Source organism: Oncorhynchus mykiss, chromosome 27 (genome assembly GCF_057628025.1).
Source record: "Oncorhynchus mykiss isolate SJ-2025 chromosome 27, ASM5762802v1, whole genome shotgun sequence".
NCBI lineage: Eukaryota > Metazoa > Chordata > Actinopteri > Salmoniformes > Salmonidae > Oncorhynchus > Oncorhynchus mykiss.
In genome coordinates, this window is record NC_143048.1 from 3,975,103 (window position 1) to 4,002,086 (window position 26,984).

The following is a 26,984-nucleotide window of genomic DNA, read 5'->3' on the forward strand; positions in this document are numbered from 1 at the left end:
ACTTCAGGAAACAGCAGAGGGAACACCCCCCTATCCACATCGATGGAACAGTAGTGGAGAGGGTAGTAAGTTTTAAGTTCCTTGGCGTACACCACAGACAAACTGAATTGGTCCACCCACACAGACAGCATCGTGAAGAAGGCGCAGCAGCGCCTCTTCAACCTCAGGAGGCTGAAGAAATTCGGCTTGTCACCAAAAGCACTCACAAACTTCTACAGATGCACAATCGAGAGCATCCTGTCAGGCTGTATCACCGCCTGGTACGGCAACTGCTCCGCCCACAACCGTAAGGCTCTCCAGAGGGTAGTGAGGTCTGCACAACGCATCACCGGGGGCAAACTACCTGCCCTCCAGGACACCTACACCACCTGATGTCACAGGAAGGTCATAAAGATCATCAAGGACAACAACCACCCGAGCCACTGCCTGTTCACCCCGCTATCATCCAGAAGGCGAGGTCAGTACAGGTGCATCAAAGCTGGGACCGAGAGACTGAAAAACAGCTTCTATCTCAAGGCCATCAGACTGTTAAACAGCCACCACTAACATTGAGTGGCTGCTGCCAACACACTGACTCAACTCCAGCCACTTTAATAATGGGAATTGATGGGAAATGATGTAAATCACTAGCCACTTTAAACAATGCTACCTAATATAATGTTTACATACCCTACATTGTTCATCTCATATGTATATGTATATACTGTACTCTATATCATCTACTGCATCTTTATGTAATACATGTATCACTAGCCACTTAACTATGCCACTTTGTTTACATACTCATCTCATATGTATATATTGCACTCAATACCATCTACTGTATCTTGCCTATGCCGCTCTGTACCATCACTCATTCATATATCTTTATGTACATATTCTTTATCCCCTTACACTTGTGTCTCTATAAGGTAGTAGTTTTGGAATTGTTAGCTAGATTACTTGTTGGTTATTACTGCATTGTCGGAACTAGAAGCACAAGCATTTCGCTACACTCGCATTAACATCTGCTAACCATGTGTATGTGACAAATAAAATTTGATTAGATGTGATGTATGTATGTATGTATGTATGTATGTATGTATGTATGTGTGTACGTGTGTATGTGTGTGTATGTATGTATGTATGTATGTATGTATGTATGTATGTATGTATGTATGTGTGTATGTATGTGTATGTGTGTGTGTGAGTATGATTTCATTACTGTACGCCCATACCCAGGGATCTTCTGATAAACCTAACTCTAAATCTCACTAATCTTAGAAATCTTACCCTGTAATGTTAAATCAAACATTCATCTTGACTGTAACCAGAGGAGTCATGCCCCTAATGTTTTTGAGGGGGCTCTGATGACCAAAATCTGTCCTTTGATTATATATGTAGAAAATAAATTGTAACTTGTAATTGTATCCAATGAATATCCTTCGGTAACACCGTATTTGAAATTCATGTCATAATATTGTCATAAATGTTGTGATGTCACTGAATGTCAAGCCACAATGGGCATGGTACCTTTGACCGTAAGCCCAAAACCTGAATAGTTATCCACCATCTGACTCACGATGTTCCTGCAGGGTCCATTTGAGATGCCCGGGGGGGAGGCGGTGGACTCTCAGTCCTTGAGCATGAGGCAGATCCTCCACCAGTATTGGGCTCGCTGGGCCAGCTGGAAGAAATACCAGCCTCTGGATCACATCCGAGAGTACTATGGAGAGAAGATAGCACTGTACTTTGCCTGGCTAGGTAAGCATTGGCACTGGCAGTGTTTTGTTGGCTTGAAGTGGAGAGTCTGGCTTTTGGAGGAGTACTCGTCTTAGAAGCAGGTTAGCATTTATTGGGATGACTCGTACTGGAGGCAGCTCTGCAGAGTGGTCATTAGCAGGCACAGCCACAAAGTCATAAAATCATATTTGAATCCTAACTCTAAACCTAATTAAAATAATAATGATTTAAACATGCATTTAAACCAACATAGAAACGTACCTGCATTGAAGCCGCTCAACATTTACATTACATTCAGTAACCTAAGAGACTCCCATCCAGAGCAAACCACAGGAACAACCAGGGTCAAATGCCCTGCCCATGGGTACGTCGACAGATCTCCCATCAAGTCAAAATGGAGATCCGAACCAGCAACCTATCGGCCACCGGCCCAAGCTCCCAACCTCCAGGCCACCAACCATCCAAGATCTTCCCACAGTTCCCCGAGAGCTGCCCCTCAACCATCTGAGACCTATCTCTGCTGGCCACCCACTATGGATTTATACGCACCATATATATTTAAACTATGCTGTCATGTTTAGCATACAATTTGAATCGAACTAATCAAATAGAATCCACAGATTGCGAGTTGAAGATAAATACTTTTACAAAGAGTAGTAATATTTTAATATTTGACTGAACAGATCTCTCCAGATTTCCCAACAATGCTATTTCTAGGGTCAATTTTAGATTCATGTTTTGCTTTTTCAGCCATTACTGAACCTGAGACCAGAAACAAGCTACATGAGAGCAATACCAGAACAAATCATATTGATTCTGAATCCTCACCACAGAATCGGCAGAGTTGCGATGATTGTATGTCCAAATATTCAACATCTTGCGTCGTTTTATATATCATGTGCCATGGTATCGGTACATGAAAAATCTCTTCCCAGATATTTTGCCATCTGTATGGCACAGCTGTCAACATCCTGGTCCTCAAATTAAACTGATATACATTCCTATTTATGCTATTTTTGTTCCTCCGCCAGTTTTGATCTTTTATATTGGGCAGACAGACCAGTTCCTTACCTCCTCACGCTGCCACCTGCCTCCTCCATTTTTGGGGTAATGCTGTAGTCAATCCTAACCTTAATTACACTGCTAACCTTAATGCCTAATGCTAACGCTAACACCAAAAAGCTCATTTTGTTTTTGATGAATTTTTACAATATAGCCAATTTTGACTTTGCACACCTAGGGGATATCGCTCAGTTCTGCCACTAGGACAAGACACATCGCAATAAACGTCAACCTGCTTCTTAGAATATAATAGTAAGCTTAAATATCCCATAAAGAGACATTTGAAAAATTTGCTTCACAGCAGTGAACAAGCTCCTTGGCAAGAATATCATCCCAAGACTTACATCACATCAAATAATATCCATCACAAGACATAATGAAATGACTCTTCTTTTGCTTAGTCTCTCTCTCTTACCTCCATGTAGGGTTCTACACAGGCTGGCTGCTCCCAGCAGCTGTGGTCGGAACACTGGTCTTTCTGTTTGGGATCTGGCTGATGGTCACTGATGCGCCAGCGTGAGTATGACAGAGGACAACTTCAACCAAGCATGTCACTCCTCTTCTTAAGCCTCACCCATCATAATCCGTGTTGAGGGTTCCACCGGGGTTGTGAACATTCTGTGTTTGTTTCCACACCTAAACACGTGTAAGAACTAATAGTTGAACTCTGCTCAGGTGTGGGTTCAAACAGGGTTTCACTGTTGCCAACTGTATCACCAAAGGTCATTCTCTGAATGTCTATCCTCTGTCCCATAGGCGGGAGATCTGTGAGAGCAAGGATGAGTTTGTCATGTGTCCTCTGTGCAAAATCTGCTCCTACTGGAACCTATCCAGCATCTGTACCACCTTCAAGGTGTGTGTGTGTGTGTGTGTGTGTGTGTGTGTGTGTGTGTGTGTGTGTGTGTGTGTGTGTGTGTGTGTGTGTGTGTGTGTTCACATGCATGTGTGATGGCATGATTAATTGTACTTACTGTATGTGTTCTAGTGTACAGTGTCCTCAGAAAATATTCACACCCCTTGAGTTTTTCTACATATTGTTGTGTTACAGCCTGAATTTAAAATGGATTAAATTGAGATATTTTTGTCACTGGCTTACACACAATACCCCATAATGCCAAAGTGAAATTATGTTTTTAGAAATTAATAACAAATTAAAAGCTGAAATGTCTTGAATACTTATCTTGAGTCAATAAGTATTCAACCCCTTTTTTTATGGCCAGCCTAAATAAGTTCAAGAGTAAACATTTGCTTAACATGTTATATAATTGCAGTTGCATTGGCTCATTCGGTATGCAATAATAGTGTTAACATGATTTTTGAAAGACTACCCCACACATACAATCCTCAGTAAGGTCCCTCGGTCGAGCAGTGCATTTCAAACACAGATTCAACCACAAAGACCAGGGAGGTTTTCCAATGCCTTGCAAAGAAGGGCACCTATTGGTATATTGACATTGAATATCCATTTGTTCATGGTGAAATGATGAATTATGATGAATGATGTATCAGTTACTACAAAGATACAGGTGTCATTCCTAACTCAGTTTCTAGAGAGGAATGAAACCGCTCAGGGATTTCCCCATGAGGCCAATGGTGACTTTAAAACAGTTACAGAGTTTAATGGCTGTGATAGGAGAAAACTGAGGATGGAACAACAACATTGTAGTAACTACACAATACTAACCTAAAATGACAGAGTGAAAAGAAGGAAGCCTGTACAAAATAAAAAATATTCCAAAACATGCATCCTGTTTGCAATAAGGCACTGAAGTAAAACTGGCGCCTACAGGGGTGCAAAGCTCTTAGAGACTTACCCAGAAAGACTCACAGCTGTAATCACTGCCAAATGTGATTCTAACATGTATTGACTCAGGGGGTTCAATACTTATCGAATCAAGATATATTACTGTTTTATTTTTCATAAATGTTAGAATTGTTCTTCCACTTTATTTTGTGTAGATCGCTGACAAAAATGATAATTAAGTGGGCCTCCTGGGTCTAAGGCACTGCAGTGATAGCTGTGCCACCAGAGACTCTGGGCTCGAGCCCAGGCTCTGTCGCAGCCGGCCGTGACCGTGAGGCCCATGGGGCAACGCACAATTGGCCTAGTGTCGTTCGGGTTGGGGAGGGCTTGGCCGGTAGGGATATCCTTGTCTCATCGGGCACTAGCGAATTCTGTGGCGGGCCGGGCGCAGCGCGCACTGACCAGGTCGCAAGGTGCACAGTATTTCCTCCGACACATTGGTGCAGCTGGCTTCCGGGTTGGATGCGTGCTGTGTGAAGAAGCAGTACGGCTTGGTTGGGTTGTGTCTCAGAGGACGCATGGCTTCCGACCCTCGTCTCTCCTGAGCCCGTACAGGAGTTGTAGCGATGAGACAAGATAGTAACTACTAAAAACAATTGAATATCATGAAAAAGGGGTTAAACGTTTTTTTTTAAAGAGAGAATTGAATCGAACTTTGTAAAAACAAAATGTGGAGCAAGTCAAGAGGTTTGAATACTTTGTGCACTGCCCATGCTGTTTTACTACATACTGTATGGCCATCCTCTCTTCACAGGCAGGGCTGTTATTTGACAATGGGGGCACGGTATTCTTCAGTATTTTCATGGCTCTATGGGCTGTCACTTTCCTGGAATACTGGAAGCGCACCAGTGCAGTGCTGGCCCACCGATGGGACTGTTCAGAGTTTCAGGAAACTGAGGTACAGTACAGTATGATCACAGTGGTTATATTATTTTTGGAAAGCCCAATCGATCCTAAGTTCAGGCATGTAAAGTTTGTATGTGAAACTATTTCTAAGATGCACAATTTCAGATTTTCTGTCATGGAGCTTTAAGAACCAAAAAGGAATGACAGATTTGGGATGTTGTTCCCGTTGAACCCTTTGTGACCCAGGAGCGCCCAAGGCCAGAGTTCACTGCCACAGCGCCCATGACCCTGCGGAACCCTGTGACTGGTGCAGAGGAGCCTTACTTCCCAAAGCGACGCCGCTTCAACCGCACCCTGACCGGCGGCATGGTCATCATAATCATGGTAAGGTGCTGCAGGACAATGTTCTTTAATCCTGGCCTTGGGGGTCGCACAAGGGTGCACATTTCTGTTCTAGCCCAGCACTAGCACACGTGACTAGCAACTAATTAGCAAGCACTTGATTAGTATAATAAGGTGTTTTGGGCTAAAACAAAAGTCAGCACACACTGGCCCTCCAGGATTGGAGTTGCCCATCCCTGATGACATGTGAGATAGGAAGTCAACTTATGATGACATGAATTAATGACTAATGAATGACATTAATCAAGAATCCCCGAAAAACTAACTTTAGCTTTGATGCATTTTTGTCTCTCACAGGTATCTGTAGTGCTGATGTTTGTGGTGGCGATCATCGTTTACCGGGTGATTCTGAGCATCATCATTTACAAATCTCACAATGCCTTCTTGATCTTCTCTGTGAGTCCATTTTTAGACCTAAAACCCACTACGGTTGCATCATTCTAGTGTAATTAGAAACTGTTTTTCTACCATTAACAGGACAATGATTCATACAAGTTCTAAAGACTATTGGCTCTCTCAGACAACATACTGGAGAAAAAAAATATTTGATGAATTTGGCCTTACTGCTGTTAGCCCATACAAACACACTGAATAACAGATTCATACATAGTCCAAAAATAAACCAAAACTAAGTATGCTTTGAAGTGAAGCAAAAAAAAAAATTCTAAATCACCATGGAATTATTCGTATACCTTTGACCTTTGACCATTCACACGGTACCGGGAAACCATCAGACGAGTCCCGTGACACTTGTGGGGGTCGTTGAGTAAAACATATTAGTTTGTAGCCCAAACCATTTCAGACGCTGAAGACATTTTGGTGAGAAAAAAAAAAGCTATTTTCTTCTACTCTGACAAACAGCACTGTAGCTCTGCCACCTTCCACAGCAGATGTGGACGGCCGACATTGGCGGACGCGGTGGACTGAGATACAGCCCATGCAAAAACTCATGTCTCTAGCTGAAACAGACCGATCGGAATGGGGATTTGTTTATTATGTTAATTAGATGTCCGCGGGGGCGAAGCAATTGACTCCAGATTATACCCTATTGTATTTGTTGCCATTCATTATGATTACACATCTTCAGTCAAGGAAATATAACATGCAAATTCTTGTGAAATGGTAAGGCCTAGGAGGGGTGCAACTTGGCGTGATGGTAAAGTCCCATGGGCCGTACCCTCTCAAGCAATGCCATGTCAATTGGCCACATGGTGACGCTATAACATGCGATTGAAGATGTAAACTCACCCAGTTTGATTAAAAAAAAAAAAAATGTACCCTTATTTTACCAGGTAAGTTGACTGAGAATACATTCTCATTTACAGCAATGACCTGGGGAATAGTTACAGGGGAGAAGAGGGGGATGAATGAGCCAATTGTAAGCTGTGGATGATTAGGTAACCTTGACGGTATGAGAGCAAGATTGGGATTTTAGCCAGGACACTGGGTTAATTACTCTTACGATAAGTGCCATGGGATCTTTTTTTAATGTCCCATCTGAAAAACGCCTACCTAGTGCATGACAAGTAATTTTTCCAAAACTTGTTTACAGACAGATTATTTAACTTATAATCACTGTATCACAATTCCAGTGGGTCAGAAGTTTACATATACTAAGTTGACTGTGCCTTTAATTAAACAGTACTTTGTAGTACTTTGGTACTATGTAAACTTCTGACCCACTGGGAACATTCACATGATGAAAGAAATAAAAGCTGAAATAAATTATTCTCGCTACTATTATTCTGACATTTCACATTCTTAAAATAAAGTGGTGATCCTAACTGACCTAAGACAGGGAATTTTTACAAGGATTAAATGTCAGGAATTGTGAAAAACTGAGTTTAAAAGTATTTGGCTAAGGTGTATGTAAACTTCCGACTTCAACTATATATGTATGTTCAACAAGCTTTTAAAGCCATGACATCATATTTCTGGAATTTTCCAAGCTGTTTAAAGGCACAGTCAATTTAGTGTATGTAAACTTCTGACCCACTGGAATTATGATACAATGAATTATAAATTAAATAATCTGTCTGTCAACAGTTGTTGGAAAAACTACTTGTGTCTTGCACAAAGTAAATTTCCTAACTGACTTGCCAAAACTATAGTTTGTTAACAAGACATTTGTGGAGAGGTTGAAACCAACCTAGGTCTATGACTTCAACTGTATATATAGTCATTATATATGTATGTATATATATGTGTATCATTTACACCATTAACAAATGTCCACACTGTATTTCTGATCAATTTGATGTTATTTTAATGGACAACCAAATTTGCTCTTCTTTCAAAAACAAAGACATTTCTAAGTGACACCAAACTTTTGAATGATATTCAGACTTTTGAATGGACTTTTTCCACATTTAGTTACGTTACAGCCTTATTCTAAAATTGATTAAATGTTGTTTTCCCCTCATCAATACACATAATACACACAATATTGTGTACACAATACACACAATACCCCATAATGACAAAGAAAAACACAGGTTTTTAGAAATGTTGGAAAATGTATTAAAAAAAACAACTGAAATATCACATTCACCTAAGTATTAAGACCCTTTACTCAGTACTTTGTTGAAGCACCTTTGGCAGCGATTACAGCCTCATAATGACAGATTTTTTTGAAATGTTTGCTAACTTATACAAAAATTAAAACATACCTTATTTGCATAAGTATTCAGACCCTTTGCTATGAGACTCACAATTGAGCTCAGGTGCAGCCTGTTTCCATTGATCACGGCCAAACTGAGCAATTGGGGGAGCTGAGCCTTGGTCAGGGAGGTGACCAAGAACTTGATGGTCACTCTGACAGAGCGCTAGAGTTCCTCTGTGGGGACCTCCACACAAGGCGGTGTCAGAGGAAGGCCCTAAAAATTGTCAAAGACCCCAGTCACCCCAGTCATAGACTGTTCTCTCTACCACCGCATGGCAAGTGGTACCGGAGTGCCAAGTCTAGGACAAAAAGGCTTTTCAACAGTTTTTACCCCCAAGCCATCCTGACTCCTGAACAGGGAACCAAATGGTTACCCGGACTATTTGCATTGTGTGCCGCCACCCCCCCACCCCTCTTTTACGCTGCTGCTACTCTCTGTTTATCTTATATGCATAAACACTTTAACTATACATTCATGTACATACTACCTCAATTGACCCGACCAACCACTGCTCCCAAACATTGTCTAACCGGGCTATCTGCATTGTGTCCCGCCACCCGCCACCCACTCTTTTTACGCTACTGCTACTCTCTGTTCATCATATATGCATAGTCACTTTAACTATACATACATGCACATGCTACCTGAATAAGCCTGACTAACTGGTGTCTGTATATAGCCTTGCTACTCTTATATTCAAATGTATTTTTACTGTTGTTTTATTTCTTTACTTACACACACACACACACACACACACACACACACACACACACACACACACACACACACACACACACACACACACACACACACACACACACACACACACACACACACACACACACACACACACACACACACAACACACCTTTTTCGCACTATTGGTTAGAGCCTGTAAGTAAGTATTTCACTGTAAGGTACCTGTTGTATTCGGCGCACGTGACAAATACACTTTGATTTGATTTGATTTGAAGAACCTTCCAGAAGGACAACCATCTCTGCAGCACTCGGGGCCCATTTGGGGCCTTAATGGTAAAGTGACGAGACGGAAGCCACTCCTCAGTAAAAGGCACATGGAGGCCTGCTTGGAGTTTGCCAAAAGGCACCCGAAGACTCTCAAACCATGAGAAACAATATTCTCTGGTCTTATGAAACCAAGATTGAACTATTTGTCCTGAATGCCAGACGTGACGTCTGGCACCATCCCTACGGTGGCACCATCCCTACGGTGGAGCATTGTGGTGGTGGCAGCAGCATGCTGTGGTGATGTTTTTCAGCGGCAGAGACTGGGAGTCTAGTCAGAATTGAGGGAAAGATGAACGGAGAAAAGTACAGAGAGATTCTTAATGAAAAGAGATACTTGATGAAAACCTGCTTCAGAGCGCTCAAGACCTCAGACTGGGGCGAAGGAGCATCCCCTTCCAACAAGATAATGACCCTAAGCACACAGCCAGGACAACGCAGGAGTGGCTTTGGGACTTTGAATGTCCTTGAGTGGCCCAGCCAGAGCCCAGACCTGAACCCGATCGAACATCTCGAGTGACCTGAAAATAGCTGTGCAGCGACGCTCCCCATCCTGACAGAGCTTGAGAGGATCTGCAGAGAAGAAAGGGAGAAACTCCCCAAATATAGTTGTGCCAAGGTTGTTGTGTCATACACAAGAAAACTCGAGGCTGTAATCGCTGCCAAAGGTACAAAGTACTGAGTAAAGGGGTCTGAATACATATGTAAATGTCAGATTTAAAACTTTTTTTTGCTTCGTCATTATTTTGTGTACTGTGTGTATTGTGTGTAGATTGGTTAGGGGAAAAAACAATTTAACCCATTTTAGAATACCTATCTCGGCAGGCTGGTCGGATAGCCAGCCTCACAGGGTCCGTGCTGAACCTTCTGGTGATCCTCATGCTCTCCCGGGTCTACATCTACCTTGCCCAGGTCTTAACGCGTTGGGGTGAGTCAGCAAGTCCGGCTCTTGTCAATCGTTGCTCAGATGGAAGATAAATATGTGTTTTAATTACCAATGTTTGCTCATATATTTTGCTTGGTCATATCAACAGAGATGCACCGCACACAGACCAAATATGAGGACATGTTTATTCTCAAGGTCTTCATCTTCCAGTTTGTCAACTTCTACTCCTCCCCGGTCTACATTTCCTTTTTCAAAGGCCGGTGAGTAGATCAAACAACGTCAAGGCACAAATGAGACTTATGTATTGAAAGGTCCTGTATTTATAGACCCTCACAGTACAATGAAAATATGTCTCATCCTCAGCAAACTCCTATGTTTTGCAGGTTTGTTGGTTACCCTGGCAACTACTACACGCTCTTGGGAATACGGAATGAGGATGTGAGTGTTGTTCTTACATTCTAAAACGTACTTAACTTCCCAGCAAACAATTTCTAGTTAGCCTTGGAGTCCCAGAACGTTAGTCACAACATTACCTGAACGTTTGTCAGAGATTCCCAGGGATGTTCCCATGACATATCTATAATGTTTTCTCCATTAAGGTTTGGTTAACACATTCTAGAAGTGTCATAAAATAACATTTAGATTTTTTTTCTCCAAATGATCCTATAACCATTATAGTATGTCCTTCTACTAATGTTGATCAAATAATGTTTGTTGTGGCAATTTCAAAAACATACATTTTTTATTTAACCTTTATTTTGACAGGGAAATCATATTGAGACATAGAGGTCTCTTTTCCAAATGCGACCTGTATAATACAATATAAAATACACATTAAACACTATACAGTGCATTCGGAAAGTACTCAGACCCCTTCCCTTTTTCCACATTTTGTTACGTTACAGCCTTTTTCTAAAATGTATATATTTTTTATCCTATTCAATCTAAACACTATACCCTATAATGAAGAAGCGAAAACAGGTTTAGACATTTTTGCTTATTTATAAAATATAAAAAATAGAAATACCTTATTTACATAAGTATTCAGATCCTTTGCTATGAGATTTGAAATTGAGTTCAGATGCATCCTGTTTCAATTGACCATCCTTGAGATGTTTCTACAACTTGATTGGAATCCACCTGTGGTAAATTCAATTGATTGGACATGATTTGGAAAGGGACACACCTGTCTATATAAGGTCCCATAGTTGACAGTGCATGTCTGAGCAAAACCCAAGCCATCAGGTCGATGGAATTGTCCATAAGATCTCTGAGACAGGATTGTGTTGCGGCACAGATCTGGGGAAGGGTACCAACAAAAATTTCTGCAGCATTGGCCTCCATCATCCTTAAAAATGGAAGAAGTTTGGTACCACCAAGACTCTTCCTAGAGCTGGCCTTGGTCAGGGAGGTGACCAAGAACTCAATGGTCACTCTGACAGAGCTCAAGAGTTCCTCTTTGGAGATGGAAGAACCTTCCAGAAAGACAACCATCTCTGCAGCACTCCACCAATCAGGCCTTGATGGTAGAGTGGCCAGACTGAAGCCAGTCCTCAGTAAAAGGCACATGCGTTTGCCAAAAGGCACCTAAAGGACTCTGACCATGAGAAACAAGATGTTCAGGTCTGATGAAATCAAGATTGAACTATTAGGCTTGAATGTCAAGCGTGACGTCTGGAGGAAACCTGGCACCATCCCTAAGGGTGAAGCATGGTGGTGGCAGGATCATGCTGTGGGGATATTTTTAAGTGACAGGGACTGGGAAACTAGTCAGGATTGAGGGAAGATGAATGGAGCAAAGTACAGAGAGATCCTTGATGAAAACCTCAGGACGCTCAGGACCTCAGACTGGGGCAATGGTTCACCTTCCAACAGGACAACGACCCTAAGCACACAGCCAAGACATCGCAGGAGTGATTTCGGGAGTCTCTGAATGTCCTTGAGTGGCCCAGCCAGAGCTTGGACTTGAAACTGATCGAACATTTCTGCAGCGACCTGAGAATAGCTGTGCAGTGACGCTCCCCATCCAACCTGACAGAGCTTGAGACGATCTGCAGAGAAGAATGGGAGAAACTCCCCAAATACAGGTGTGCCAAGCTTGTAGTGTCATACCCAAGAAGACTCACAGCTGTAATCGCTGCCAAATGTGCTTCAACAAAGTACTGAATAAAAGGTCTTGAGTACTCATGTACATTTTTTTTATACATTTGCAAAAATTTATACGAACCTGTTTTTGCTTTGTCATTATGGGGTATTGTGTTTAGATTGTTGAGAAAAAAACAAACGATTTAATCAATTTTAGAATACGGCTGTAACGTATCAACATGTGGAAAAAGTTAAGGGGTCTGAATACTTTCCGAAGGCACTGTAAATAGTGAAGAGGACAGGCCCCAAAATCGACCCCTGTGGTACACCTTTATGCACTTCAAGAAATTCAGACTTAACCCCATACATCACGATTTTCTGAGTTCTGTCACAAAGTGTTACGGTGCGTGAATGAGGACCCAAAAGCAAATTAACGTAAACAGAGCTTCTTTAATAACAAAACATACGTAGGCTCAGATGGACCGGCAGATTCCGACAGGACAGGACAAGGTTGCAGCAAACATGACGATAGTCTGGTTCAGGCATGAATAACACAAACAAGAATCCGACAAAGACAGAAACAAAAACAGAGAGAGATATAGAGGACTAATCAGAGGGAAAAAGGGAACAGGTGGGAAAAGGGGTGACGAGGTAGTTAGGAGGAGACAAGGAACAGCTGGGGGAAAGAGGGGGAGAAAAGGTAACCTAATAACGACCAGCAGAGGGAGACAGGGTGAAGGGAAAGGACAGAAACAAGACACAACATGACAATACATGACACAAAGATAATCATGAAACCAAGAACAGGCGTCAGAACGCAGGACAACATGTTCAATAAAATAGCATGATCAACAGTATCAAGAGCTTTTGACAGGTCCACAAACAAAGCAGCACATTTCATTTTAGTGTCTTAAGCATTGACAAGATCACTAACAACTAAAGTGGTTATTGTAATTGTGCTATGCCCAGGCCTAAACCCTGATTGATTTAGATTCAAAATACATTTCTCAGATAACAAAAAGAAAAATGTACATTTACCAAGGATTCGAGAATCTTAGCTAGACAAGGAAGACTTCAAATGGGATGATACGATTAGATCACTACTATCAAGGCTTTCTGGAGGGGCAGCACAAGAGCTGATTTCCATACTTTTTTGAAAATGTCCTGAAAATGTTAAATAAAACATTTGGGGTATTGAGCTAAAAAATGATGGGCGCTGCACACTAAAGCAGACCAGGACCCAATTTGTCAGCCCCTGTGGATTTCTTATTGCTCGCAAAGCATCCAGGAGTCCCAGCCCAATATCATTGTGAATACACTTAGAAGTTCTTACAAAGAGATAAAATGGTGATCAAAATGCATCAATGATGGCATTTATTTCTGTAATGAGGCTAGTGTCTGAATTAATTTGTTGTGGTATAGAGGAAGTTGAACCCTTCAGCGATTTTCCAGTGTTCCAGAATTTAGCTGGTTTCCCATTACAATCTGAAAGAGCGATACATAAATCAGATTTAGCCTTTCTGATTTGTTTTCGGTTGCTTAAAAGCTTGCCAGTCCGGGCATAAGCCTGTGTTCCTGGCCTTGACCCAAGCATCATCTCTTTTATAAATGACTTCTGATAATTCCGGAGTGTACCAGGAATTCGATCTACCTTTAACCCTTCCATTTTTTGAAAGGAGCATGATTATCCACAATAGTGTTGAATACATCTGCAAAGAGACTCAAAGCTAAATCAGTTTCAGGGATAGTTGAAATATAATCAAGGTCCCTAAAATAAAGATCATGTAAAAAAGCCTGTTCACTGAAGTTTTTAAAGTTCCTCTTTGTGATGACAATGATCACTAATGTCTTGGGAGAAAACACCAGTAGAAACATATTTATCTGGTGTATTCATTAAAATAAGATGAAGCAAAGAGGACTTTGAAGGATCTCTAGGGTTGGGGCGTGTAGGCTTAGTCACCAGCTGGGTTAGGTTTTGATCATTACACATGTTTATTAGATTGTCCGAAGCACTTTCAATCATAATTTAGGTCACCCAGCATAAACACTTCTGATTTAGTAAATTAAGTACATAGATACAAACATGACCAAAAGTATGGGGACACTTGGTCGTCAACATCTCATTCTAAAACCATATGGAGTTAGTCCCCCCTTTGCTGCCCACTCTTCTGGGAAGGCTTTCCACAAGATGTTGGAACACGGTTGCAGGGACTTGCTTCCAAAAGCATTAGTGAGGTCAGGCACTGATGTTGGGCGATTAGGCCTGGCTTGCAGTCGGCGTTCCAAAGTTGTTCGATGGAGTTGAGGTCAGGGCCCTGTGTTGGCCAGTCAAGTTCTTCCACCCGATCTCGACAAACCATTTCTGTATGGACCTCACTTTGTGCACGGGGGCATTGTCATGTTAAAACAGGAAAGGGCCTTCCCCAAACGGTTGCCACAAAGTTGGAAGCACAAAATCATCCAGAATGTCATTGAATGTTGCAGCGTTAAGATTTCCCTTCACTGGAACTAAGGGGCCTAGTCCAAACCATGAATAACATCCCCAGACCATTATTCCTCCTCACCAAACTTTACATTGGTGAAGCGTGATTCATCACTCCAGAGAACGCGTTTCCACTGCTCCTGAGTCCAATGGCGGCGAGCTTTACGCCACTCCAGCAACGCTTGGCATTGCGCATTGTGTTCTTAGGCTTGTGTGTGGCTGCTCGGCCATGGAAACTCATTTCATGAAGCTCCTGACAAACAGTACTTGTGCTGGCGTTGCTTCCAGAGGAAGTTTGGAACTCGGTAGTGAGTGTTGCAACCGAGGACAAACCATTTTTACGCACTACGCGCTTCAGCACTTGGCAGTCCCGTTCTGTGAGCTTGCGTGGCCTACCACATTGCGGCTGAGCTGTTGTTACTCCTAGATGTCTCCACTTCCTTCATAACAGCACTTACAGTTGACCGGGGCAGCTCTAGCTGGGCTGAAATTTGACAAACTGAGTAGTTGGAAAGGTGGCATCCTATGGTGGTGCCACTACTGCCAATGTTTGTCTATGGAGATTGCATTGTCTGTGTGATTTTATACACCTGTCAGCAACGGTTGTGGCTGAAATAGCCGAATCCAGTAATTTGAAGGGGTGTCCACATCCTTTTGTATATATAGTGTAGTTAACTCCTCGAATGCTCAAAGGTTAGCCGAGGGAGGATGGTAGACAAAGGTTAGCCGTGGGAGATTGGTAGACAAAGGTTAGCAGAGGGATGATGGTAGACAAAGGTTAGCCGAGGGTGGATGGTAGACAAAGGTTAGCCGAGGGAGGATGGTAGACAAAGGTTAGCCGAGGGAGGATGGTAGACAAAGGTTAGCAGAGGGAGGATGGTAGACAAAGGTTAGCCAAAGGAGGATAGTAGAAAAAGGTCAGCCGAGGGAGGATTGTAGACAAAGGTTAGCCGAGGGAGGATGGTAGACAAAGGTTAGCCGAGGGAGGATGGTAGACAAAGGTTAGCCGAGGGAGGATGGTAGACAAAGGTTAGCCGAGGGAGGATGGTAGACAAAGGTTAGCCGAGGGAGGATGGTAGACAAAGGTTAGCCGAGGGAGGATGGTAGACAAATGTTAGCCGAGGGAGGATGGTAGACAAAGGTTAGCCGAGGGAGGATGGTAGACAAATGTTAGCCGAGGGAGGATGGTAGATAGAGGTCAGCCGAGGGAGGATGGTAGACAAAGGTTAGCTGAGGGAGGATGGTAGACAAATGTTAGCCGAGGGAGGTTGGTAGACAAATGTTAGCAGAGGGAGGATGGTAGACAAAGGTTAGCCGAGGGAGGATGGTAGACAAAGGTTAGCCGAGGGAGGATGGTAGACAAAGGTTAGCTGAGGGAGGATGGTAGACAAATGTTAGCCGAGGGAGGTTGGTAGACAAATGTTAGCAGAGGGAGGATGGTAGACAAAGGTTAGCCGAGGGAGGATGGTAGACAAAGGTTAGCCGAGGGAGGATGGTAGACCCCTATAACAGTTATGGAGACATTTTTCCCAGACAAAGGCTTAAAGATAGTAGCTCAGATTTTAGGGCAAGTGAAATGGATTTGAGAAAAGAAACAGATAAGGTGAAAATGGCCTCTCCACCACCTCTACCCTGCTTGTCAGCTCTGAACACATGATAAGAATGTTCCCTGAGATCCAAGTTTCAGTCAATACCAGAATGTCCGGATTTGTCTGCATAGCCCAGATCTTTAAGTAATCCAGTTTAGGAAGTAAGCTCCTAATGTTCAAATGCATCAACCCAAGACCTTGAGGATTTTTAAAGTCACATGGAAGCTCCAACTCAAACAAGCTATGCTCAATAGGCAGTTGATATTGATATATAGTAGTTGGTATGGCTATAAGATTGCATAGAACTGCACCACTTGGTCTATCTCTATTAGTAATAGAGGAAGGAGAAGAAATTTGAATTACTTTTCCAAGGTTAGCACCATAAGGCCATAGGGCCACAACCAATGTCAATAAGAGGAACTCTCAGAGTAACCAATTATGGAATGTTATAAACGGACTTACAAGGGCTTTGGTTGCTATCGTGGAACAGCTGGATCGCCAGCTCCTCCTAAAGCGGCCTTGCTCTTTTATTCTCCAAGGGGGGTGGGGAGTGGGTGCCAGGATGGGAGGTCGGAATAGGATGGGAAGAGCGGGTGAGATGGGAGGGGGGAGGTGACTTCACTAAAGTGAGGTCACTGCAGGGCAGCCCTGGCCTGTCAGTCAGAGAGTGGCAAAACGGTGAAGAGGCAATGGCACGACATCCAGGCTGTGGAGTAGAAAAGGAAAAGGTCTTAGAGGAGGACCTATCCGGGATACGCTGCAGCGTCTCCATTTGCTTACTCTGGACATCCAGCTCAGACATATATTCCTCAATAACTGTGTAAAATATACTGACCAAAAAATATAAACTCAACATTTAAACGTCTCTCCCATGTTTCATAAGCTGAAAGAAAAGACCCCAAGAATTTTTGTTATAAGCACATCATGTCTGCACAAAAGCTTATTTCTCTCAAATTGTGTGCACAAATTTGTTTACATCCTTGCTAGTGGGCATTTATTATTTGCCAAGATAATCTTCCATCTGACAGGTGTTGCATATAAAGAAGCTGATTCAACACCATGATCATTACACAGGTGCAACTTCTGCTGGGGAAAATAAAAGGCCACTCTAAATTCACAACACAACACAATGCCACAGATATCTCAAGTTTTAAGGGAGCATGCAATTCTGCAGGAATGGCCAACAGAGCTGTTGGCAGAGAATGTAATGTTAATTTCTTTAAGAGAAGCCACCACTAACGTCATTTTAGAGAATTTGGCAGTACGTCCAACCAGCATCACAATTGCAAACCCTGTGTAAATACGCCAGCCCAGGACCTCCACATCCGGCTTCTTCACCTGCAGGATTGTCTGAGACCAGCCACCTGGACAGCTGATGAAACTGTGGGTTTGCACAACCGAAGAATTTCTGGACAAACTGTCAGAAACGGTCTCAAGGAAACTCATCTGCATGCTCGTCGTCCTCACCAGGGTCTTGACCTGACTGCAGTTCGGCGTCGTAACCGTCTTCACTGGGCAAATGCTCATCTTCGATGGCCCCTGCATGCTGGAGAAGTATTTATTATGGATCCCCATTAGCTGCTGCCAAGGTTACTACTCTTCCTGGGGTCCAGCAAAATTAAGGCAGGTATACCATTTTTAAAACATTACAATACATTCATTACAGAATTCACAACACACTAAGTGTGTGCCTTCAGGCCCATACACTGCTACCACATATCTACAACACAAAATGAATGTGTATGTGTGTGTGTATAGTGCATATGTTATCAAGTGTGTGTATGCATGTGTCTGTGCCTATGTTTGTGTTGCTTCCCTGCTGTTCCATAAGGTGGATTTTTATCTGTTTTTAAAATCTGATTCTACTGCTTGCATAAGTTACCTGATGTAGTCATGGCACTATGTAGTACTGTGCATCTCCCATAGTCTGTTCTGGACTTTGAAGAGACCTCTGGTGTTATGTCTTGTGGGGTATGCATGCGTGTCTGAGCTGTGTGCTAGTCGTTTAAACAGACAGCTTGGTGCTTTCAACATGTCAATACCTCTCACAAATACAAGTAGTGATGAAGTCAATCTCTCTTCTACTTTGAGCCAGGAGAGATTGACATGCATATTATTGTTTGCTCTCTGGGTTCATCCAAGGGCCAGCCGTGCTGCCCTGTTCTGAGCCAATTGCAATTTTCCAAAGTCCCTCTTTGTGGCACCTGACCACATGAATGAACAGTAGTCCAGGTGTGACAAAACTAGAGCCTGTAGGACCTGCCTTGTTGATAGTGCTGTTAGGAAGGTAGAGCAGCGCTTTATTATGGACATACTTCTCCCCATCTTAGTTACTGTTGTATCAGATTGCGGGCACTGGTTACAGTTTGAAGCTTTTTCTTGAGTGGGCAGCTTGATGAAAGCCAGTTAATATCTAAATCACCCAGAAAATATACCTCTCTGTTGATATCACATACATTATCAAGTATTTCAAACGTGTTATCCAGATACTGACTGTTAGCACTTGATCTATAGCAGCTTCCCACAATAATGGGCTTTAGGTGAGGCAGATGAACCTGTAGCAATATTACTTCAACAGTATTTAACATGCCATCCTCTCTAATCTTTACAGGAATGTGTTTTTTTATATAAATAGCAACACCTCCACCAATGGCATTTCTGTCTTTTCTGTAGATGTTATAACCTTGTATTGCTACCACTGTATCAAAGGTATTCTCTAAGTGAGTTTCAGATATTGTCAGAATATGAATGTCATCTGTTATTATTAATTTAATGAACCTTGTTTCTTAACTACATATGTTAACGTGGGCTACTTTGAGCAATTGTGTGTATATCCAAGATGGTGCAGCAGTAAGATGTTTGTTTTTGTCCCATGTAAATATATTCAGTCTTTCATTTTTTTATATACATTTCATTATATTTCAATCTCTTTTTTCCATTTTCAAATTAAATATACCTTCCTGCAACCTGCCTCACCCAATGTGGTACGGATCTGCTATTTTTTTAGACCTTGTAACTGGAACCTCCATCAGAAGCTAGCCAACTAATTAGCTACTAGCTATTTAGTCATTGTTAGCCAATAATAGCGGTCTTTAGCTTTAGCTCGGACACCAGCCACTTTAACCCGGATAACACCTGCCAGTCTGCACAACGCGACATCAACCCTGAGAATATCGGACTGCCTTTTCCCCCCACTACATCACCGGATTCCTGCCGCAAGCTCTAGACCATTACACCGGATGTTCGCAGCTAGCTAGCTGCTACCGAGTGGCTATTGCGGCTAACGCCCTTGTCCAAGCACCAGTTAGCCTCGCTAGCAAACGAAGTACACCAACTACAATGCCTCTGTAGCCAATTGGCCTGGACCATTTGTCGACACAGAGCTCCGCCGATCCATCACGACTGGTCTGCTGATCTGCTGACGCAATTCAGCCGATGTGCTCTGAACCGGCCTCTGCATCGTGGATGTGGTGAAGATCCATCTGCTATCACCGGTCTGCTAGCTTCCTGAACGCTGTGTCTCCCGCTCGCCTAGCGTAGTAATTGACTACCGAACGGCTCCCTGTTTCATCTATTGCTGCTCATTGGACCCTATGATCACTCAGCTACACAGCCGACGCCTGCTTGACTGTTCATTAACACGGTACTTCATTTTGTTTAGCTGTCGGCCCCAGCCTCGAACTCAGGCCCTGTGTGTAGCTAACTGACCCTCTCCGCCCATTCATCACCATTTACCCGTTGTTGTTGTCTTAGCTATTTACCCGTTGTTATCTCACCCGTTGTTGTTTTAGCTCTCCAAATCAACACCTGTGATTGCTTTATGCTCTCTCTAATGTCAATATGCCTTGTATACTGTTAAGGGCAGCTCTCATTGTTTTATTTTACTGCGGAATCCCTAGTCCTGTTCAACATTACTCAGAAAGCCTCCTTGTCCCAACCCCCCACACATGCGGAGACCGCACCTAGCTAAACAGGCACCTCCAGAGATGCAACCTCTCTCATTGTCACTCAATGTCTAGGTTTAACACCACTGTACACACACCCTACCATACCCTTGTCTGAACACTATGCCTTGAATCTATCCTGCCACACCCATAAACCTGCTCCTTTTATTCTCTGTTCCTAAAGCACTAGACGACCAGTTCTTATAGCGTTTAGCCGTACCCTCTGTTCCTCTGGTGATGTAGAGGTTAAGCCAGGCTCTGTGTGTCCTCAGGCGCTCTCATTTGTTGACTTCTGCAACCGTAAAAGCCGTGGGTTCATGCATGTTAACATCAGAAGCCTCTTCCCCAAGTTTGCTTTATTCACTGCTTTAGCACACTCTGCCAAACCTGATATCCTAGCCGTGTCTGAATCCTGGCTTACAAAGGCCACCAAAAATTCTGAAATTTCCATCCCCAATTACAGAAGGCCTTTCTAATCGACCTGGCCCGGGTATCCTGGAAGGATATTGACCTCATCCCGTCTGTAGAGGATGCCTGGTTCTTCTTTAAAAGTGCATTCCTCACCATCTTAAATAAGCCTGCCCATTTAAAAAATGTAGAACTAAGAACAGATATAGCCCGTGGTTCACTCCAGACTTGTTTGCCCTTGACCAGCACAAAAACACACTGTGGCGTACTGCACTAGCATCGAACAGTCCCCGTGATATACAACTTCTCAGGGAAGTCAGGAACCAATATACACAGTTTGAAAAAGCTAGTCTTTGCTTTCCTAGCAGAAATTTGCATCCTGCAGCACTAATTCTAAAAAGTTTTGGAACACTAAAGTTCATGGAGAATAAGAGTACCTCCTCCCAGCTGTTCACTGCACTGAGACTAGGAAACACTGTCACTACTGATACATCCACGATAATCGAGAATTTCAATAAGCATTTCTCTACGGCTGGCCATGCTTTCCACCTGGCTGACGCAACCCCGGCCAACAGCTCTGCAACCCCCACAGCAATTGACTCTGTCAATCACCATATTCTTATCGGCAGACTCAACGGCCTTGGTTTCTCAAATGAATGCCTCACCTGGTTCACTAACTACTTCCCAGACAGAGTTCAGTGTGTCCGGACCTCTGGCAGTCTCTATGGGGGTGCCACAGGGTTTAATTCTCAGGCCGACTCTTTTCTCTGTGTATATCAATGATGTCGCTCTTGCTGCTGGCGATTCTTTCCTCCACCTCTACTCAGACGACACCATTCTGTATACATCTGGCCCTTCTTTGGATTCTGTGTTACAAACCTCCAAACGAGCTTCAACGCCATACAGCACTCCTTCCATGGCCTCCAACTGCTCTTAAATACTAGTAAAACGAAATGCATGCTCTTCAACCGATCGCTACCCGCCCGCACAACTAGGATCACCCCTCTGGACGGTTCTGACTTAGAATATGTGGACAACTATAAATACCTAGGTGTCTGGCTAGACTGTAAACTCTCCTTCCAGACTCACATTAATCTTCTCCAATACAAAGTTGAATCTAGAATCAGCTTCCTATTTCGCAACAAAGCCTCCTTCAATCATGCTGCCAAACATACCCTAGTAAAACTGACTATCCTACCGATCCTTGACTTCGGCGATGTCATTTACAAAATAGCCTCCAACACTCTACTCAGCAATTTGGATGCAGTCTATCACAGTGCCGTCTGATTTGTCACCAAAGCCCCATATACCACCCACCACTGCGACCTGAATGCTCTCGTTGGCTGGTCCTCGCTACATGTTCGTCGCAATCCCACTGGCTCCAGGTTTTCTATAAGTCTTTTCTAGGTATAGCTCTGCCTAATCTCAGCTCACTGGTCACCACAGCAACACCCACCCGTAGCACGCGCTCCAGCAGGTATATTTCACTTGTCATCCTAAAAGCCAACACCTACTTTGACATCCTTTCCTTCCAGTTCTCTGCTGCCAATGACTGGAACGAATTGCAAAAATCACTGAAGTTCGAGACTGATATCTCCCTCACTAACTTTATTAAGCGTCAGCTCTCAAGAGCAGCTTATCGATCACTGCAGCTGTACTTGGCCCATCTGTAAATAGCCCATCCAACCAATTACCTACCTCATCCCCATGTTTGTTTTTCTGCTCTTTTGCACACCAGTATTTCTACTTGCACATCCTCATCTGTACATATATCACTCCAGTGTAAATTGCTAAATTGTAATTACTTCACCACTATTGGCCTATTTATTGCCTTACCTCCTTACTTCATTTGCACACAGATGTTTCTATTGCGTTATTGACTGTATGTTTGTTTATCCCATGTGTAACTCTGTGTAGTTGTTGTTTTGCACTGCTTTGCTTTATCTTGGCCAGGTCTCAGTTGTAAATTAGAACTTGTTCTCAACTGGCCTACCTGGTCAAATAAAAGGTGAAATAAAAATGTTTTAAAATATAACTTTTCTGGAATGTGTTGATAATGGGATATGTAGGAGGGTGAGCCGGTCAAGGATCGATTCAGACAAGGTGGTCTATTGTATGACAAGTGACAGTTTAATTATGAGTAAAGATATCTGGTACAACGTATACGGGCCCATTTCATTCGGTTCTTAAGGAACCAGCAGAAAAAAGAAGCCCCGCTAACAGTTTGCACATGTCTCATATACAGAACAGAAAGTAGGTTGATTCTAGAAGATCGGGTCTTCGGGTTGGTTCAGGCTGAGGTGTAGTCTTCTTGGATTGGCCCTGTTGGGCCGTCCGTCATCCCTCTGAGTCTTGTCGTGCCATTCCTTGTCACAATGTTCAGCTAAGAAGGAGATTAGGTGTGTGCGCTGTCCTCAGTCACACAATGTTCGGCTAGAAAGGAGATTAGGTGTGTGCGCTGGTTTCTGCAAGTCAAGGCTGTCTCTTCCTCCCAATGTGTGGGTGTATGTCTTATCTGTGTGTCCTCGGCAGTTAGTGTGTGTAATGTGTGTGTGCTGTGTGTGTGGGTGTGGGAGCTATCCTGTATGGGACCTAACATGTTTTACTGTGAAAATACGTTGTCTCAGTTATAGCAATGTAATAGCAGTAGGCTGGTCACCTGCATAAGAAATAGCACTTCCTTACAGGTCCTAGCTGTTAAAAGCTAACCGTGTCACGGAATCCATGCAAAAACAAGTTTGGTATTTATGTTTAACAAAGATTGGTTAAGTTTTAGTTAAAATAATAAACCAAGTGTTTCCAGTATACAGTGTGCTCTTCACGGATGAATCCCGGTTTCAACTGTACTGGTCAGATGGCAGACAGCATACGGTAGCATCGTGGGTGAGCGGTTTGCTGATGTCACTGTTGTGAACAGAGTGCCCCAGGTGGAGTCATGGTATGAGCAGGCATAAGCTAAAGAGACAATTGCATTTTATTAATGGCAGTTTGAATGCACAGATACCATTTTCGTGCCATTTGTATAGGATCTGTACACAATTCCTGGAATCTGAAATTGTCCCAGTTCTTCCATGGCCTGCATACTCACCAGACATGTCACCAATTGAGCACGTTTGGGATGCTCTGGATTTACGTGTATGCCAATGTTCCAGATCCCGCCAATATCCAGCAACTTTGCACAGCCATTGAAGAAGAGTGGGACAACATTCCACAGGGCACAATCAACAGCCTGATCAACTCTATGTGAAGGAGATGAGTCGTGCTGCATGAGGCAAATGGTGGTCACACCAGATACTAACTGGTTCTGATCCATATCTTTAAAAAAAAGTATCTATCACCAACAGATGCATATCTGTATTCCCAGTCATGTGAAATCCATAGATTAGGGCCTAATGAATTTATTTCAATTGACAGATTCCTTAAACGAACTGTAACTCAGTAAAATCATAGAAATTGTTGCATGTTGTCACGATCGTCGTATTGATGAGACAAAGGCGCAGCGTGATATGAATACATACTTCCTTTAATAAAGAAAGACCACTAAACAAAATTACCGTGATGCTATATAAACCGAGTCCTGACAGGCAACTACACATAGACAATTACCCACAAAACCGAAAATGGCAACCTAAATAGGATCCCCAATCAGAGACAACGATAAACAGCTGCCTCTGATTGGGAACCAATTCAGGCCACCATAGACCTACATTACCTAGACATACAAAAAACCCATAGATATACAAAAACCCTAGACAGGGAAAAACACACATACCCACCCTCGTCACACTCTGACCTGACCAAAATAATACATAAAACATAGATAACTAAGGTCAGGGCGTGACACGTTGCGTTTATATTTGTACAGTGTAGGTGCAGCTCCTACATGGGATGAAACGTTCACCCTAGTCTCTAAAAGTGGTAGACACCACTTGGGAAGTATTCAGTTAAAATCCACGGAAATAAAAAAGGTTGGCGAGGAATCAGTTTAAAACCAATCAATCCACAGTGTGATAGTTAGTTTGAATCACACAGTTTGTAGGATCACCACAGTTATAGGCAGCAAGCCAGAACCCAACCACAGACTAAAAGGCAGCACTAGGACCCACAATAACACAACCAAGGCACAAAACTGGCCAACATAAAAACAGCAAGGAGAGAGGGGTGACTTACTCGATGCGATTAAATGCTGGGGCCCATCATATCAGCAACGCAACGCAGACCATGTTACCAGTATTATAGCCAGGAGAGAAGCACCTTGGAGGGGATGTAGTTTCCAGTACAGGCCGGTCGAAAGCCAGGAGGGGGCTGTGGGAGAGTCCAAAAGGGTCAATCCAAGTGGAGTTCAAGTTTGGTAGTTGTTCAAAAACATCCAATGCACAATGTCAAGTGGAAAGATAAAACCCACAGTAGGCAGGTGTCTGCTCAGATCATGGCCCAGTGCAGGGTAGGGTGCCCTGGTATATCCAAGTAGGCCTCAAGAGTTTCATAGTTGTGTTTTGTATGGGATGCTGCCATGCTAAGGAACCTGTAGCAATGTTCACTGCTTGCTGGGATGTACCTTTGCTGTCTTTATCAGCCTGTGTGTGTGTGTGTGTGTGTGTGTGTGTGTGTGTGTGTGTGTGTGTGTGTGTGTGTGTGTGTGTGCCTGCGCCCATGTGCATAACCTGTAAGTGTGTATTGTTGTTTGCAGTGCGGTGCTGGGGGCTGTCTCATTGAACTGGCCCAGGAGCTACTGGTCATCATGGTGGGAAAACAGGTCATCAACAACATTCAGGAGTTTATCATGCCGTGAGTCTTGTAATCCTACCCCTTCCCCCAGTTTTGTCTAAAATCCAATCACAGTCTCAATACACTTGGGAAAAACTGGTTTTCAATCAACGTTGTTTCCATGTAATTTCAACAAGAAAATTCAATGTGATGACGCTGAATCAATGTTGAAAACTGATTGGATTTTTTGTCACCCAATTTTTTACCTAAATCCAATTTTTGTTGATTTAATGTTGAATTCATATTAGTTGACGACAAATCAACCAAATGTAAATCAAAACTACATTTGTTGAACTGACATCTGTGCCCAGTGGGAGTAAGTTATTGTAATTGTCTTGCCCACATAAAGGACCTATGTACTGCTTCTGTGCTCGTTAAGGTAAAACCTCTCTCCTTTTGTCTCATGATAGAAAACTAAAGTCTTGGTGGCAGAAGCGCAAGATCCATCCTAAGGTTAGAGCTGAAGATGAGAAGGGGAAAGAGGGAGGACCGACACAGGATACTGCACCCTGGGAGACCGACTATGAGCTCCTGCTGTGTGAGGGACTGTTCGATGAATATCTGGAAATGGGTGAGTGTTCCTGCACACCTTTAATAGGGCAGGGCTGTGGAACATGGTGTTTTAAAACATTCATTAAATGGGAATTGTAATTGTGTATTTCTTATTGGATAAGGAATTACTCTTGTGATTTTTGTTACTCTTGAATAAGTGAGGTAATCTGGGTAACTGGCAGTGACACGCACCGGGAGCAAATGAACCCTAACATTTTAAATAGACAGGACTCTGTGTGCCATCAAGTAATTGATGGAGAAACACAGTTGAAACCCCTAGGTCTTGACAATATGATTCTACTAAGCCGTTGAGAAGGATTAGCTACACACGTTTACTGCTCTACTTCCCACGTGCTCTACTTCCCCCAGTCAATGTAACTGTCCCCTCATCCCAAAGATTATTGTGCCATGTAGGTAATAAACAGTGCTGTGCAGAACCTACTCAGTCAGATTGTGTAATCCATACCCCAAATTAATTAATTCACTTGCTCTGGAGGATAATATACAGAATATACAGTACACGTAGTGTACAATACATTATGAAGACCTTCGTTATATTGAGTTGCAACACCCCTTTTGCCCTCAGAACAGCCTCAATTTGTCGGGGCATGGACTCTACAATGTGTCGAAAGTGTTCTACTGGGATGCTGGCTCATGTTGACTCCAATGCTTCCCACAATTGTGTCAAGTTAAATTGGTTGTTTATCATTGCTATACAACCATTTTCAGATCTTGCAATAGATGTTCAA

At 43.0% G+C, this 26,984-nt stretch overlaps 1 protein-coding gene across 1 annotated transcript in view; it reads left to right on the plus strand.

The window, feature by feature from the left end:
• The window catches only part of ano7 (anoctamin 7), a 50,458-nt gene that overhangs the window by 15,920 nt on the left and 7,554 nt on the right, over positions 1-26,984 (plus strand). Inside the window, exons 9-19 of the mRNA XM_090224201.1 lie at positions 1,575-1,743; positions 3,210-3,300; positions 3,541-3,637; positions 5,343-5,486; positions 5,681-5,818; positions 6,134-6,232; positions 10,348-10,450; positions 10,557-10,668; positions 10,792-10,846; positions 25,607-25,704; positions 26,094-26,254. Of these exons, the coding sequence (XP_090080327.1) occupies positions 1,575-1,743; positions 3,210-3,300; positions 3,541-3,637; positions 5,343-5,486; positions 5,681-5,818; positions 6,134-6,232; positions 10,348-10,450; positions 10,557-10,668; positions 10,792-10,846; positions 25,607-25,704; positions 26,094-26,254 (1,267 nt within the window). The remainder of the gene's footprint in view (positions 1-1,574; positions 1,744-3,209; positions 3,301-3,540; positions 3,638-5,342; positions 5,487-5,680; positions 5,819-6,133; positions 6,233-10,347; positions 10,451-10,556; positions 10,669-10,791; positions 10,847-25,606; positions 25,705-26,093; positions 26,255-26,984) is intronic.